The sequence below is a fragment of the Trichoplusia ni genome, chromosome 6, assembly GCF_003590095.1.
Source record: "Trichoplusia ni isolate ovarian cell line Hi5 chromosome 6, tn1, whole genome shotgun sequence".
Lineage (NCBI taxonomy): Eukaryota > Metazoa > Arthropoda > Insecta > Lepidoptera > Noctuidae > Trichoplusia > Trichoplusia ni.
This window is the reverse complement of record NC_039483.1, coordinates 13,560,120-13,579,080: the sequence shown is the minus strand read 5'-3', so window position 1 is coordinate 13,579,080 and position 18,961 is coordinate 13,560,120. Positions and strand designations below refer to the sequence as shown.

At 35.4% G+C, this 18,961-nt stretch overlaps 1 protein-coding gene across 2 annotated transcripts in view; it reads left to right on the top strand.

Moving 5' to 3' along the window:
- Positions 1-18,961, top strand: part of LOC113495026 (polypyrimidine tract-binding protein 1) — a 50,141-nt gene that overhangs the window by 2,184 nt on the left and 28,996 nt on the right. For both annotated transcript variants that reach the window (XM_026873591.1, XM_026873590.1), the window contains exons 2-3: positions 10,163-10,309; positions 13,960-14,106. In XM_026873591.1, coding sequence (XP_026729392.1) covers positions 10,163-10,309; positions 13,960-14,106 — 294 coding nt within the window. The remainder of the gene's footprint in view (positions 1-10,162; positions 10,310-13,959; positions 14,107-18,961) is intronic.

The following is an 18,961-nucleotide window of genomic DNA, read 5'->3' as shown; positions in this document are numbered from 1 at the left end:
GAATGCGTTACTTAGTAGCCTATTTTTTTATGACAACAAATTGGAAAAAAATATTTATACAAAATCAAAAAATATGTATAAGCAGTAGTGATCTTTTATCAAATACGAGCTCATATTTAACATCGCCGTAGGTATCATTTACGCAAATTAAATAGAAACGAACCTTCTCCTTGAAAAGAAACCATTTTCTTATTCTTCCCTCAGGCAGTTTATTTCCCCCGCTGTCACCGGTCATTATGTCAGTGTTAAAATAAAATATCATACAAGAGAAATGCTTTTTTCTTTGCAAATATTTTATAGAAATTATACAAAAAACCTTTTTTAATGATTCGCGTTCCTTACGTTTGAAATGTGTACGCTGTATGAAACTTGTTATTACATCATTTTTGTTTATAGAATTTGTGAGTTATGGAGTTAATATTTTTTTTTATACGTTTATTATATAAGGTCTTATTTGATAGAACTATATATCTAGATGAATTATCTATCATTATATAAGTGCTTATTTCTTAGTCTAAATTGGAGCACATGGATTTCTTTAATTTTTATGATTTATTTATAGAGAAATTTAGATCATAAAGCCCATAGTCGTAAAAACAAGGAAACATCGAAGACTCATTAATATAGTCATCTAATCCCAAACAAAATTCATTTCATGCCTCCCTATCTTAAGCAAAACAAGGTAGCCATTTTAGTTTCGCAACGTTTTGCCGTCCATTTACTCTCACTTTGCTAGGGGCGTCCTGAAAAAACCACGCCGCAGTAATCTTAATTACGTTGTGATCTCGTTACTGCTCGGCCTTAATTCATAATTAAATAGGGACATGTCCCAGCGTTGCTTATTTATTTACTATTTTATGGTTTTGCGATTTCGCCTTTTTTCGGTCGCGAATTTAGGCGGGCTCTTGCGACACCCCTTCCCTTTTGTTGCTCTGAATATTCATTTGGTGCCTATCGGGTGAATGGCGAGTCGTTTTTAAAAGTATTTTTTTATGTTCTCTCTTTGCGTCGTACTGCAAACACTTCATGTTGTGAAAATATTGAAGGAAAACCGAGCATCTGTTTTTTATATGAAATGTTTTATGAGTCGAATTTTGTTTTAAAATTTTAAATACTTCATTTTATTTTTTCCCTTGACCTATATTTAGTGGTCTTTGTTTTAAATGATACAGTACCTATATACGTATAGGTGTGATCTCTAAGACGGTTTTTTATTCCGCAAACAATTTTCATTGATGTAATACCAAACGTCAGTCGTGAGCGTCTGTAGAAAACACACTAATCAACCCTCGTCCTCTTTGACCGGGTCATTAATGTCCAAATCAAGTAATTAATTATGTTCCCTGTTTTTTTCCTCATTTTCTTGACGTTCCCTGTAAAAACGCCGAGGGACTGCGTTGTGAAGATCAATCAAATCAGAAGATGTTGCCCGGGGACTGCGTTTACCACTACTTACGCATTTACGAGCTTGTCTCTCGGAGTTACGGCTCTGCTTGCACAGGTTGACTGCTGATCTCATTTGGAAGAGAATTTACGATACTGTCACTTTTTAGGGCCCCCTTGCTGGATTTCAAAAATGGAACGATAAAAATAATATTTTAGTAATACAACAGTTTTATCGCGGCTGTTTGACAATATTTGATGGTATTCCCGGGTCGCAAAGTTATTTAAAACAATTCTTCGAGTATATTTCCATTTTTTTGTTTTAGAAAAGAAATGCATTGAGTTTATAAACTTATTATGAGCGAAACCCATAGAACACCGTAATAATAGTTGTTTAGAACGCTGATTGCTCTCTAGAAATTAAGCAAATAAAGAAAACGGAGAGAAGTTGATGGGAAACCCCAATGGTGGAGTTCTTAGTTAAATTAAATGTAAGCGTTGGGACTTCTCGAGCAAAGAGTGTTTTTTTATATTTGATTCGACTAAACTCATTAATTTGTAAAAAAAAAATGAAAATACTGGCCCGGTGGCACACAAAGAGGAAAGTGAAATGTTTATTATTTGTGAGCCCACCTAAATATGTATTTATTATCTTACGGGAACTCTAAATAATCAATCATAAAAATGGGTTGTTCACAAAATTACATTCATTTTCTTCGCCTGAAAAAATACGTGCAGTGCTATAATAAGCGTATTTGTATTATTAAGATATAATCGCGTAAGTTAAAGCGTAGTTTCTAGTTCGTGGAACAATACTATACCATTGGTACCACTAATGAAACCATATCGATATACTATTGACAATGCAAGAACAATTCACGATTCATCTCTAATGCCTTTCTGTGGCATAATCTGTAAGACGTAGTAGTAATTTAGTACCTATTTTTGGGCTCATCTATTAACTGATCAAAAACAAAATTATTTAATTTCCAGTAATTTTAAAATACGCACTTAAGAAACCTAAGATTACAGAACTATTCACGCGCGTTTTCCAAATATCATTCCCATGGAGAACAGTAATAAATCCCCATAGATTACTATTTTAAATAAATAAAAAATCAAAAGAAAAAAGTTCACAGATATACGTCATATCGCAAATACGTATAAAGAATACCGATTTACAGTTTCATAGATCGATTCAAAGCGATGTGTAATACAGTCCGTACCTCAAAGCAAACACCCCTAATAAAACAGTCTAGTGAAACTCATATTTATAAGTTATAACACGAGTACGCGAGCCACTCATCTTTATCTATTTCGTTCGGAAAATTCAGTAATCAATCAAATGATCTCATAAAGATATTCATTGCCGGGTACTCACGATTTTACTGCTAGTTTTAGGGCTACTAAAACCATTTGGCTATCTTATTTTACGATTTCCTACCACGAACGCGGACGGCGTATGTACAAACAAAAATCGGGCAAGTGCGAGCCGGATTAGCGATACTGTAGGTTCCTTACTAACAGTCTAAAGAAAAAAAAATTGGTCACGCATAAAATTTTTGAGTGCACATAGCGTAGCTTAACCTCTATTTGTGTTTTAGTAATTGTTGTTAGAGCGGCAACAGACATAAATAATCTTTTAATTTAATAACATAATTTCAACTTTTTCACTAAAATGATTCTTGAAATGACAGACTAACGGAGAGATGAACTGACAGAACAGCCTTAGTAATGGGGTTTTTACCTCAAAAGTGCGGAACCCTAAGAAGTTATAGTACGTGTGATATTGAACGTAGTTGCAGGTGAGCGTGATGTCTGTTGCCTGTCGAGTTTGTTATTGATAACGACAAATATTTGTGTGAACTGAGGATTTGTGATCTGAAAAATGTTTGAGCTTGTATGATTCATGTCTGTATACAACCTGTAGATACTAGAGGCTTTAAGAAAAGTATTTTTAGAGTAACTTTTGTGACAGTGATCATACTTAAGTGAACGAATGAACTCTTTATCAAGGAGGCCGATTTGGTCCAAAACTAGTAGGACCATCCCGATAAATCCGCGTAAGAAAACTGTTGTACCTGCACTGGTACTATAGAAATATCGTAATCCGAATGGTATAGCTCACCAAGTCTAAACTCACTGTCGCGGGTTCGATCCCCACATAGGACAAGCATTTATCACACAAAGATTAACTCGCTTAGTGTGGAAGTTGTTTTATGTAAAGTGAAAAATAATAAGCTTTCATAAACTTCTTTATAGAGGAGGTTTCGTTCCATTCAAATTTAACAAAAGACTGAAAGGTAAACCTGAAACATTTAATTAAAAACCTTTGTTCAAAAGATGTTACATTTTATTATAATTTTTCCTAACCATATATGCTTTAAGAGCATGTATTTTAATTTCTGTTTGAATTAATGCTAATAAAAAGTAAGCAATTTAAAAGCACCATTTTATGGGCTACTAAAAGTGCCCAAGGCCTCACTCGCGTTAATGTAGGGGAAAAACGACTGTATAGAAAACCCGATTGCTGAAGTGAATTTTCAGATGTCTACGTTAAAGGTTTCAGGATTGATACCCAAAGAAGTAAATAAATGATTGCGAGCATTTATGAAAAAAACCGGTCTAGTGCGCGTCAGACCCTTAATACTGAACACTATTAGGATAAATGAAAACAAATTCGCAAACAAAATTACTCCCAAAAAAATTACCCATCAAAATAATAACCGTAATCACGTTGCTTAACCTCGGTCTTTTAGTTGTTAAAGCGGCAGCAAATCTATATTTAAACGGAAACTCTAAAAATTATTTCGATTTTACTAATATGCTAACATGACAATATCACACTGTTTATCAATGAACTCATATCTTTCCATCGAAGTAAAAAAAGCATCATCGTTAACTAACAAAGTATGTTAAAGTTCTATCTCATTATTATCTCAAACTAGGTCGCCAACAAACCATCCAATAAAAAAGAAAAAAATCTCAACTTACCTAAGTATAAAACGCAATGAAGGATTAACGGATAATAATATTTGTTTCAATGAATAATGTTCTCAAGTCAAGTGGCTGGAAGTTGCAAAGCGTTTCTGGCCGAGCGAGAGTCACTATTAAAAGTTTACCGTCGCGAAGTCGTCGCATTCTTATGCATGGATGAATTAGCAAGAGTAAATGCGATCGACATCTTCCATCGAGATGTTTGATTAGGTCTTAGCAGTTTATTTCCTATAAATACACGTATGTTTAAATTAGAGGTACATAATAATGGTTTATTAGTACGCTTTAGCTGAATCTGGTTAGACTGGAAGCCGACACCAACATGATTGGGAAAAAGGCTAGGATGATGATGATAATGGTCTATTTGTGTGTATAACTTGAAAGAGTTTTGAGACGAAATTGCGTTTGCAGTAGTTTAACTTTTGGTGTATTGAAATCATGAGCTTTGAAGTGATTTTTTTGGAATTGCATATGGTGATTTATTTTCATAATTTCCTACATTATAATGATGTAAGACTTTTTCTTATATAAGAAGGATTGAGCAGTAGTTATATGGAACAAAATGTATAGATGCCATGGATCTTTCTTAGATTTCAATTTCACTATTAATAAATAAATAAATGTGGACAACATCACATACATTGTTCTGAACCCAAAGTAAGTTGCTAAAGCACTTGTGTTATGGAATTCAGATACAACGAAGGTACCATAAACACCCAGACCCGAGACAATGTAGAAATGTGAATTTTTACATTGACTCGACCGGGGATCGAACCCGGGACCTCAGAGCTAGCGACACCTTGAAACCGGTGCGTACGCCACTCGACCACGGAGGTCGTCAAAATTATATATTATATACATAAGTATCTCCATAACAATTAGATTTTTACAAGGTAGAACCTGAACCTATTTTATGAGGTTTCTATATAGCTCAAAATACTTAAACTATAAAGAACAGTAAGTTTATCGATTTGTCAGTCGACGGAACGTATCGGAGTAAGCAATTTCCTGCACTTGATTTTTTATTAGTTTTCACTTGAGATAAGAGGCTTTTGAAGATATTTTCTTTGGAAATATGTGTTATGTACCAGATAATACCGTATTTTTTAATTAAGTTAAACTTCATTATACCTACCAACAAAAGTACTATGAGAAACGATTATGTGATGAACGTTTACAACGAATGAGTACGTCTTACCTAATTATAAAATCTATGAGCGAGAAATTTAATACTTATTTTGTTGTTAAAAATAGGACTTTTTATACCGTTCCGAATGTGCATCTAGCAGAAGTTCACCAAATGATGTTTTATGAAAACTCATAAATACAAATATTATTTAAGTATACCGTAAACAACCATATCTACAGAACACATAATATAAGCAGTTTTAAACAAGACTACTCTCAATACACCTGAATGCTTCACATTTATTTGATCGCTGAACTATAGTAACTAGCTCGAAAGTCTGACTCACTCTCAATCTGTATCAAATAATATCATTGATGGTCGGCAATGAAATACAATATTCCACTGGACTGCCAATTAAAAGTTTCAACGGATCGACTCCAACGATTTCTGGTGTAATAATGCTCTTGAAATTTTAACGGCGGATGCAACTCGCCAAGTGCGGCACAAGTCATAAGATGTTTTATATTTGTTTTCACTTCAATTGGTATGGAAACTTCGGGAAAGTGTTGTTTTGAAATATCAACATGATTGGTTGTTGTAAATATTCAATGATAAAATCTATACTATCATTTCAACACTTGAAATATGAATATTATCATCCAATTCTCGTAAACACTAATATTAGTAATGTCCTGTGTTTAACTGTAACATGTCCCGTATTAGACCCTTGCGTAGGACAAATATTTATGTTACCATTTGCGATCGCTGACTTAAAGATTTTTGTCTGTATATTGCCCACAAAAAATATATTACCACAAAATATAGAACCAACTTTGAATAAAATTGGAAAACGAATCAACCAAATTGGTTCATCCAGTCCTAAAGTCTGAGGTAACTAAATGCAGACAAATTCAAAAACTTTTTCTGGTCGGATGAAAAAAAAACCTTTATAGTAATTCATATAAAACCTTGCTTAACTTTCATACTAAATACCTTTTCGCATTTTATTTCTCTCATATATTAACATCGCTGTCACGTGACAACTGGCCCCTCGTACCTGTGGTTCTCGTCAAACTTTCATCGACTTACCAACGAATGCCCCACTAAATCGCAATTGTTATTAGTTCAAGGGTTCCGATAGTGACTTGGCGAGATACAGCTACAGTATACATAATTCCTCACCTTTGTACAACATCTATTATATTACAATAGAACCTTCTTTTGTTCAAGTCATCTTAAAGGCTCTGAACATTTAAAAAGGAAAACATCACTGTTATCCTGTGTATTATAGGATGCAAACAAATGTATGAATTATTTAACAAGGCTTACAAAACACGACGCTACTTTGGGGCTAGATGTTGTTCAGCCCAAATTTCGAACAATATACCAAATTGAACTAACGAAAATCCACTTAAAACTGGATATTAATTTATGAAACAATACACGATCTAGCTTAAAAGTTTCCGATACTAAACGCTTCGAAATTGCGCGCGAATTGTTTTGTAGTTGAAACAAATATGCCAATTTCTCCTGCATCACGAAATCGATTACGTTGTGGGCAACTGTTGCCGGTTTTCGCTTAGTCATTGTCCGCCTACCTAGGTTAACGTGTTATATTAAAACTTGTATGCGAAATGAATACTTGAAATATTCAATAACATGAAAAGTGAGATTGATTTCTAAATGCATTTACGAGTACCCATGTTCAGCATGCAATCTGGTATCAAATTGAAAAATCTTTTATTGTTGAGTGCAACTAGTCATATTAAAGTTACGAAAGCGCCCGAAACTGGAAAAAAATCCTCCAATAATAACTGATTTCTATATTTAAATGATAACGACTCGCGACAGCGTCAGCTAATGATTAAGGACTCCAGCTAGGTCGAAAACTAGTCGGTTTATCCCGATAAATACTTGTTATTAAACCGTTGTATCATTTAAGTTAGAAACCGTCATTCAAGTATAAAAAAAAAACTCTTCATTTATACGTGAAAAAACAGAATCATGCCACAACAGCAATACGACCTTTAACATATGTTTAAAAGAGATTCGTAGCTTAAATGGGGTTACCTTTCCTCATGGGCCGTCTGACCTGTACGGCCACAAGCAGATTACAAAATGTCGCTTCCTTAGTGACATCGCGACCGACACCGAAACGTTTGTCAAGGAGTGTAGGATGAATACTTAGAATGTTCAGGTGTATTTGACTCCTGTTACCCTTGAAGGTGACGATGTAAGTGTTTCGGTTAGGGTCTTGTTCTACTAAATAGATTATGTCTGATGTCTCGTATTCACGACTTACAGGACCATAATATAGTAAGTTATTTTATACGTAGATATTGAATCAATGGTAGTAGTTAATGAAGATTGAATGCTTACATATTTTACGGAAAAAAAATAATCATTTGCGAATCACATACTAAGGGTTAGATATCCCTAGATATTACTGAACCGAACGATACTGAGACGAACCATCGTAAAATAAACGTCTTAAAAATATCACTTCACCGTTTTAAATGATTAAAAACGTTTCTTATATTGTTTGTATGCAAACAGCAAAACGAACCCGATACTCTACTAAAACAATTATTGTTATTAGCATAAATGGTTTGCTATGAAAAACAGACAACAAAGACCATTTAGATGGAAGAAAATGGGTTAAATTAAATTCTAGACGGAGTTTTCCTTAAAGGAAAAATGTTTTCAATAATCATCCGAAGTGAATTTAAATATCGCATAAACAAATACAGTGATCCTCAAGAGACATTTATGGTAGTTGTAAATTTGTAGATTTTTTAAATGAAGTTTAGGTTAACTATTCCGGTAAAATAACAGGAATTTATTAAGTCTATATTGTAAGGAATAAACGTTAATTAACGTAAAGTCATATGCGAAATTTCAAAACTAAAATAAATGAACAAAAAATCCTTTTCTACTCGGAAAATGTAAGATTACTACGTAGTGATGTGATTCCGAACCATAGAACAGCGTTGATAGGTCAGAGTGGATGTCAACACAAGTGTGGACGCTGTTATAGTTAATGAAATGTGCCATAGACGCGGCCAACTGAGAAATAGTGTTTCAATAAGCACGGCCGGCGCGATCACCGGGAAAATTGACCGATTCCCGGAAATCCTCACAGGAAAAATGTCATACGATAGCTTTTTTTTCTATCCAAGAAACCAAGCCAAGATTTAATATTTATGGATGAAATGTGAGACGAAGCGGATGATTTAAAGTGCCTGATGTGGAAATCGTTCCTCGCAGATTTTCTGACCCAGCGACGGTAATGTCCTTCTTTACGTTTTACGTACCAGTTGTTTTCTTTCTCGGGAAGAGAAAATACCAAAATGTACCTTCGAGGTGGGCGAGCGTGTGCGACGATTTATTCCTCCCTTTGCAAGTCACTTTGGAAAAATATTTTTTTATTTGTTTATTTACGGAGATTTGGCTCTTTTGATGTCGATTGTAACGAAATTCGGGTTGTTCAAAAATATCATATCTGTGTATTTTTCTCCTTTAGTTAGCGGTCTGTTGTTATAAAGATCTGATACGGTTTTTTCGTTTGATAAGTAAATATTGCCTTTTATTTGTAATTTTTATACAATACAATGTTTACCCAAACTGATGTTAGATCAAATGTATATACATTTTACCGATTTTCTTTATTTTATAATCAACTTTAGAATTTCTTTTGAAATAATAAATGTGGGTTTTGTTTTTTTTATATTGAGTACGTACTAACAATTTAATTGGCAAGTCTATTGTATCATGCGTATAATGAATCTAACCTGGTTATTTCAAAGTTTAAGTGATTTGAGCTTTCCCTGCACTTTTGTCAGACCAGCTGCTCACTTTGTCTGAACTTAACAAGGTCGAACTAATAGGCATTAGACTCATTTGTTACACCTCCACGCTTCGCCGCCCGCCAAAGAACATAAAAAGGGAGATGCTTAGATTCCCCGCAACTCCCCGAATCTTATTTGGTGTTCCAACTCAAATATCTGCCAACGTTTAGGCGAAAACATGATTATAATCGGTGAAATGGATAACTTAATGCTATTTAATAATGTTTTATTTATATCAGGAAAAATCACAAAATCAATTCAAATTCGCAGAACTTGTAATTTTTATTTGAATGGCGTTTTTCATTCATAAATTGCATTGTAAAGTTGCTCTTTTCACTTCAATGAAAAGTGAAGTGTCATACAAAGCTACAATACATATATTCGGGACTCGGTTCGAGCCCGCCGCCGTAATCAAAAGGCTCTCTCGGGAACAATGGCGCCCCACATCGGGGTTGGGCTCGATAAGCCTCGACAATTATACTACATCGACTTTTCAATTATCCAACCGGCTCTTCCTCGCGAACAATGCTAGCTTTATTTATGTATATTAGAACGGTCATTTTATACGCTGTGTGCCTTTTGGATCCGCGAACCGAACTATATTTGTAACTGGATTGTGCAATTTAAACCGTACGGCAAAAAACTTGTAGTATTTTTCTGTAGCAAAGGTTTTGCTTTATTAAGTCCTTTAAGCAATATTTTTATGGATCTTTCCGTCTTCATCTTGGAAGATTAACTCTACGGTTGTTGTATTACTTTGTGTATTTAATAAGTTTTAATTAAAATGTTTCTGTTTTGTTCTCAGGTGAAACTAGAACAGAATGTTGGCAAGCCGTCGCGGGTCATCCACATACGGAACATCCCCAACGAGACCACAGAAGCGGAGATCATCCAGCTCGGCCTGCCCTTCGGAAGGGTCACTAATGTGCTCGTGCTTAAAGGCAAAAATCAGGTAAGCTTTACCCTACGTTTACTCACACAACACTGATTTTAACAGAGTTGTTTTGTGTTGGTTTGATGTTTCGTTAAACTTAGTTTAGTAGTTTAAGAGTTGGGTACACGCGAAAGTGAATTACAATGTTATTCTTGAAAGTCTTTGATCCTTAAGACAATGATGCGTTGATCTTATTCACTGACCTGAATAAAAACTCTTTTTAAAACGGCAGGAAAATCAGTACAAAACCTCACACTCGCGAACCACGAGACCAATGAGGTACTATGACGCAACTGATCAGACCTCATTTAGCAAATGAAGTCGGCCATGTAACTACTCTGGTTACAATGGTCGCCCGCCTTCCCCGGAAGCACAACAAGTGTCTGGTACGGCTTGCCCGCAAATAGGCCGCCAACCATTGTGCCAGCTGAACTAACGACATTTTATTTTAACTTGGCTTGGCGGGATAATACTCGGGAAGATTTGTCGGTTGCAACACTAATGACTGTCCTTGTACTGACATGGGAACTTTCAGAACTCGCATTTGTAATTTGTGTTTACCTTAAAACATATCCATTCGTATTTAAGGCCGAGAAAAAAAGTTCCATGCGATTATGAATAATTTTTGAAGGGTGTAAAAGAACTTCGAAAAACAAAATATTTCCATACAAAACAGCAAACAACGAAGTTGCAAGATGTTTGACGTTTTATGTATTTTTAAACAAATGTGACGCCTCCGTAGGATAGCAATTTTAGTATGATCGACGTCCCTACTAACCCCCGTCAAACGAGCGACGTTTATCTATTGCGGGGTCAAAATGGACGCAGAATTAGGAACAAATATTCACTCTTACATTTTTGGACCCTTCCTTATTTTTTACCAGCTTATTTTTAAATGGAGGTCTGTACTCTTTGTGAATTCAAACCCAAGGGAGAGATTGCATCTAATATTGTACATTGCGGAAATTAAGGGCGATGACATCTAACATAAATTTCAATTTGGGTCGAGAAGGGCTATGAAAGAGTCACTCAGATACGTTCACCGTGATTTGTGCTATTCAAATGAAATATTGTTATCTTTGATTTCAAACGTTAAAGGACCACCAACCTTCCTTTTCAAAATTAATTATTCAATACATATTTATATTGTATGATATTCACGATAGAAATTGCTTTCGATTTCCCGATACAGTATAAAGTATCCGTCAAATATGTTGTTTACATCGGCCCCTGTGCTGAAGTACTAAGATCAGGTTATGACACGATATCCGTCCAGTTTTACAGGGCATTTACGTCGAGACTCCCACCGGGCACGTGCTATGAGAAATTTACGATTTCCCGCTGACAAATTAAAAATGAGTTAGTTTACAACCGAGAAATAAAATAATAAAAAGAAAATCCTATTACGAGAACGCAGGAGGCAGCCGCGACAATGTTATCCCGTCTAATAAATAGCTTGTATGACATCTACCCTGTATATAGCGTGGCGTGAAGGAAAACAATCTCTCTTGCAGCACGGGAAACGCGTCGAATCCCCTTTTATGAACGGTCACAGCCTCTTTGCTAACTTTTTCATATGAATATTTCGTGTCCTTTTCAAGGTGCTTTTGAAGTGCAAAAAAATACTCTTTTCATACTTGCACACATTTGTTTTATACTTTAGGTGTGCTTTTAGTTTAAACCTAGGTGAGTCATCTAGGCACTAACCTAGATGAGTCTAACCTTTTTGCAAAGCTCCCATGTCCTAGATTACATGAAACTAATCAATATGAAGTACCAAACGTGGTCGGGCTAGTCCTTTGACGCAGTCAGAGTGGATGATGAAAAGTATCGTTGGTCGTCGACGGTTACCGAACCTGTGAGAGTCCGGTTACAAAGGCGCCATCTGTCGAGAGGTGGGCAAACATCGGTGTGAGTGGGTGCGGACAATTGCCCCCACTCCCGGTGATTAAAGTGAAAGAGGCGTTGACACTATTTTACGATCGTCGCTCGCGTGACAGCCCGTTCTATTCATTTCGAACGCATTGATTTCGACTGCTATTTCCTAAAATTCATATCACCATACCTAGGTCTATCATTTAAATGTCGAATACCTATACCCAAATAATTTTACTGAACAAACAAAAGCATATTTTTGCTTTGAAATGAATTATTAGCTTTCAATTTAAATACTGCTATTTGCCTTTCAAATGCATTTCAAATAATATTTGCTGTAAATTTATTTCCGTAATTGTTTTTCCTGGTTCGAGCATCATTACTGTTTATCAAATATGATTGAATATTAATGTAATGGCTTGTTTATTCAATGATAACAGAGCAAATATACCAAAAATATTGTCTATAAATATTTAGTTTACGTTCTGTCTGAATTTTCCGCTGAGCTCGTCCGCTTTTCATCGCCGTGTATAGGAATATTTTTAATTAGCCCGGGGCAAGTATTCTACTTCTATGCATTTCTTTCTGCTTCTATTGGTGTATATTCTATAATTTGCGGCGAAACACACACAAAGAGCGGTGTGTTTCGTATTGTCCGATGCCAAAAGCAGGATTCTGCGGTTTCGAGAGCTTAGTAAGATGAGTTTAAGCGTCGAAACGGTCATTGAAATCATAACGCGTTGGTAGAATGATCCGAACTACGCGGAGATCAGTCGTGGGGACTAGGTTTATGTAGTGCCGGGGCTGGGATCCGATTAATTGGACTCCATAGGCCCGGCAAACACAAACGTAGTTGGGGTGCGCCGCATTACACTACCGCTGTTGTTAAACAATTGATTTATCTCCACGAGCTGAGCCGGGAATTTGTACGTTTTAACGATCCAACAAAAGAGTTTGGCAACTATTATTTTTTGTTCTCTGACACTCAACGCAAATAATCTGTAGTAGTTCTGTTCTTTTACTTTATGATGATAGGAAAAAGGCTGTATTTGAAATTTACAATGTTAAAAAAATATGTAATTCGTATTCAATTTTAAATATGAAGCCAATAAAGGAATGGCACTAAAATAAAAAGTATACAATGAATAACAAAAGAGTTCTGCGAAACATTTTTTAACCTTTTTTGAACGTAAAGAAACATAGTAGTACTTAAGACTTTCTATACTGAGGCGAAGGTTATGTTCTCTTGGTGCAATATTAAAGTAAAAAGGAACTCAAATCTCGGAACTTCACGTAATAGCCTTATACTCTCATTTTACTTAGATATTCTCGTAAATAGACTTCAATAAGTCTTAACATGGGTTAGAATAAACTGTCGACCTATTTATCTACTGTTTCTCCGAAAGCATATAAAGTTTCATGAGTTTCATGACCATATTTTTAAAACAAATATGTACAAAAACGTATACAGTTTTGGCATATGAACAAAAATTATAACGGCATTGCAAAATAAATCGATCACCCATAAAAAATACCTTACCAAGCGTTGCTCAACCTAAATTTTTATATTTATGGTGACAAACAGACGGACAGACAATTGTAACGCAGTAATGAGTTTCCGTTTTTACCCTTTGGGTTTCCCCTAAAAAGGGACCATATATAACTATACCGAAGCGTTCCAATTTGGTCCTTATACAAAATCGGGCCGATATTTTCAAATAAACATTTTGAAATTTTGAAACAAAAATACTTATGAATGAATATTTTTACTTATCATCATGTTTTTTCTATAGGCGTTCCTAGAAATGGCGGAAGAGATATCAGCTGTGGCGATGGTGGCGTACTTCGGCGGTTGCGTGGCGCAGCTCCGCGGCCGGGCGGTCTACGTCCAGTTCTCCAACCACAAAGAGCTCAAGACCGACCAAACTCATAGCAATGCAGTAAGTTTTATACAATTGTACAATATTACCACCTTATCCGTGTACTTGACTTGAAGCATCGAAATTGATCATCGAACGCGTCGTGTCGCTGGTTCGAACCCCGCGTTAGAAAAGCGTGTCATTGTTATAAGTCGAGGTGTCCTTGTAGAAGATTTGAATGGTTGTAAAATCCTCCGTATTTTTTTATCCATAAAATGAACGATGAAAACAGTGTTTTAAGTACCACAAAGTTTTTTTCATAAACCGTTTGCTCACCAATCGCTTTATTTTCTCACATATAGATATATATTATTATATATTGTTGATTTTTAATTAATTTATATTGGCTTAGACCTAATCTCCCGGACCAGGTTCTGATTTAGATATTTAGTCAAAAGAGAAAAGCTTGACGCCAATTAACTCACTTCAATATGGCATAAGACTAATAAAAAAAAATGAAATCCATAACAAACTCTGACATACAACCCAACAGTAGTTAAACCCGTGAGATAATCGCAACATGATACATAAAACTCAAATCGATGTGCGTAACAGGAACTGATTAGGATTACGTCCATGAGTACGACGGGCACAAAACGCGGGCACTCAATACGTAATGACGTAACGACATTTCAATTAGCTCTATTACACAACAGGCGGATTATCGTACGGTATGCGATCAAGCATCAAAGCCATGTAACAATTTGGAAATAGAACCCTCGCCTGTGGCCTGCATCCGACCTGTTAATTTAATCTTTGTTGAGGGCATCAAGAACCCACAATTTAGATAACGGCATTCAATAAACCCGCATGCCGCGTCGGGACACAGTCGCCGACGTTGTTCCAATTTGATTGAATTACCAAACTATAACTGTTGTCTGTCTATACATTTGAGCCGTGATACCGGCCGTGCGTGTCGTGACTACTGAATAATTTCACCAAAAGTTGCCTCGTTTATGGAGGTTAACGCTCGTAAATGGACGAATCACTGCGAACTGTCGCGATTATTGTTCATATGGGAATATCAGTGAGCTTCATTCATGATGGTAAATTATTTACAATTGAAAAGGACACTACTGTTTCAATGAATTCTCATTAACAATATACATTCAATACCGCCTTTTTAAATATGCTATAAAACAGCGGTGTATAAATGGTTATGTTAACTTAACGTTAAAGAATTCTCTTCGCCACGTAAATACCCTATTACGCCGGTTATCCAGAGACAAGTACATAATAAAACTATAGTACCGTTTAATAACATTTTATCAGGTAAAAAATTAGTCTCGCCCGCTCTTAATAGGACGTCACTCCATTGACTATATAAAATTAACGCTCACCCTTAACATCTTTCAGTACTAAAATTATTCTTAACTCTTTTAATGTCGCCGTGTCCTGTTCGACGCCATTTAATTTTTATAGCTTTAGCGCTAAACTTGTCATTATAAGCGAAGTTATTTGAAACTATGACCTTTAACGCTCCCTAATAAGCGTAATTAAACAGACACGAAATAGATCACCAACATTAAACCAAAGTTGTGCTGGTTAAACTGGTAACTAACCCTTTAGGAACTTATTTGTGTCTACAGACAGGTTATGCCGCTGAATCTGCTCAGTTAACCGCATCAAAACGTTAGTTAGCTAGTTTCATCCTCGAGTTTGCTCCTAAACGCAACTTAGGTCGGGGGACTTTAGTATTACTTGTTGCGAAAAAGCTGGGCTCCGAATAAATGATGTTGGTATTCGTCATTATAAGAATGAACTGGCGACTCTCGCCAAATCTCACCCTCGTAATAACGTTCAAGATAACGTGAGGTAAAAAGGAGATAAATGCCGAACATTTGTGAGCGAACCTTTCTTACCGGGAGCTCTCTAGCAATGAGAAAGGAAATCAATATTTTCGGTAACAAAACACCCAATGGGAGGATTAATTAAACGCTTAATTAGTTTCGTTTATCCGCGAAACCTATCAAAAACAAACCCTCAACCATTTTGATGGCTGATAATATTGAGAAATTGTTCTTGCCTAAATTTGTGTAGCCATAATTGAGGAGGATGGCACTCGGTAATATGCTCAAGGGTTGTTTCGGACTGCGAGAGTATTTGCCTTAAGGATTGTGTAACATATATAGGTATGTGGAAGGCTACAATTTTCTAGTCAATTTTAATGTTTTTTTTTTTAAGTTTTCAAACGAAATTCTTTGTTGTAATGATATTTTTTGTTGTGTTTTATAGTGTCCTATATATATGATGATGTAAATGATGGAACTATTTAGCTAGAAGACAAAAAAAAATATCAAGTGCGAGGTGACACTGCGGGTAAAGTATCAAAATAAATACCCTATCAAACGCTGCTTAACTAAATTATAACTGTCCAGGTATCACGGTCCCGGTTTTATCCATAACCGGACCCCAGAAATCCGGTAATATGAAAAACACACCTGCAATTTTTATTCGAAGCACAATGCAAATTCAACCTCTCTATTACCGTCTACAAACACAATAAAACTAAACAAGAAACAGAACTTACCCAATCCATCAAACACTCATTAAGTCCACAATCACTAATCTAATTACAAGTTTGTTCCAAACAAATATGTTCAATAGACTATTATTGAAACATTAAATAATAAGCGATACATTGTTTATTAAATAGTTTCAGATTGTTTGATCTAATTGTCAGCTAGCAAACAGGCGTGTGTCAATACACAGCTAATTACTGTGATGATTAAACTCAAAACGGATACAACTAGGTGTCTGTTACGTGTTTGCGGTAATCCTTGTTTCTATAGTTTGCCGAGTTAATATTGATTCACGGCGTCTTAGCGAGATTGTTTGTTGGTAATTTTTGATGAGGCGAAGGGAGTGCTAGATGGTAGTAACGTTATAAGACTTAATTTTTTTTAATTGGTGTGAATTATGTGAAGAAATTTTTTTATTTTATTTATCTTTGTTTATACTACTTTCTGTTGCCGGAAGGACCTTTTTTATAAAATAAATAATAATAAATGTAGCATTGATTAATCACTGTTATTGTTAATGAATAGACCAAGAACACTCACTACACATTGATCTTACCAACTAAGTGTGCTCAATACAAAATCATTTTATTTCTGAGCATTCATTTCAAATGATCAAGTTTTTATTTCATGTAACCGTTTAACTCCCTCAGATACATAGGACGCGTAGGTAATTGAAAAACATAAAGTAAAACTTTTTTATGACCCTCAACATACTCAGCATAGTTTTATTTTAATTTAAATCGCGACCCTTAATACCCATCTAGGGTAGGAGAAATTACCTACTGCCCCATTTCGGTTGCTACATGCGTTCGCATATTAGACTATTCAAGTCCATGGTTGTACTTTGGGGGGTAGGATTTGTCATTTTAAATATACCTATTGGAATTAAGTATTTAGCTGAATTGATTAAATGCTAAAAATCGACCCAAAATTGAGCAAATATTTAGAGTTATATCAAAATATAACTTAGCAACCGTTTCTCTTACGCTCAAATATTTTTTCGACTTAAACTGTAACGTCGCTAAAACATGGGTTTCCAACTTAATTAACATAAAGCAAAACTAAGTATCTAAATCTCTATATAAAAGATAACAACATAAAAAGAAAGACACTCAAAGCTCACCTCAAAACGAAGCCCTTATTCCAGTACCGGGGAAGCAGGAACATTCTGGAATATTATTTGATGTGACGTCATCTCTTCGATACCTCATTATGATGTGACTCCGTCGCGAACTCTTTGCCATTATCGACGACATTATTTTCCGCGTTCCTCATGTACCCTTTAAACCTTTAATTCTGCTCACTTTGAATTACTTTTATCTTCAACTTTGTCTTACAAATCGAAGTGTACTTTGTTATTTGTATGCGCAAACGCTAAGTACATAGCCTTAAAGATTTATTTGATCTGTCATAAATGACAAGAATTTTGTTTTTAAATTTTAAATAAAAACGTATCAAGCTTCAGAACCTCCTTTGTCAGTTATTTAGAAGACTATATTTACTTCATCTGCCAGAGATGAAAGCAGCTTCATATAAAACCTATTTAAAAGATATAAGGAAACTAAACTCCAAAATTTGACGCTAGGTTAATAAACTAGAAATGCTGCACGAAATAAAGAAAACAATGTAAAATTATGAGCAACTCAATATGAACTGAAGTTTACGGCTAGAATAAAAGAATCAAAGTTATTGTTCGTAAAACTAGATTACGAGTGCATCATACGATTTTATTATTTGCTGCTACATTTTGTGAATAAAATATACCATCTAAACTCTGTACGCATAAGTTATATAGTTAATGGTATAAAGATTTATCGCTAGGTCGTCACAATTCGGGATCTCTTTGTATCGCGCACTATTAAAACTTATAACGAGTCTGTTGCGAATAGACAGACTGCCCTTTGTTATTGTGCTTCACATGAAAAGACACGCTTTATCACATTACGTTCATAACCCAATTCAATGACATTACCAGATGAATTGTCTCCTCGTCTCCTTAACAGACTGTCATATCGACTGCATTTTAAAGAACGTGCACTGAACTCAAAGCTTTGATCAATCATGCGATGCAAAAGGTTTTCGAGGTGGTTGAATAGAACTCTCGAGTGCGGATGGAGTTATTTTGTCGCGTCTAGTCGAACGTCTGCCACTGGTCGCTGTGAAAGATTGCGGTCCACGAATAAGACCTTTTAAATATCCCCGAAGTTCGACATAGCAGCGACAGCGACACGGAAAATATTTTGACGGAATCGCATTCTCGAAATACCGTCGCTGCGTGTTCGCTTTGCGAGTTTTTCTCTTTTGTGTTTTATATAAACACGAGAAATGAGATTCTTAGAAAAATACTAAATACA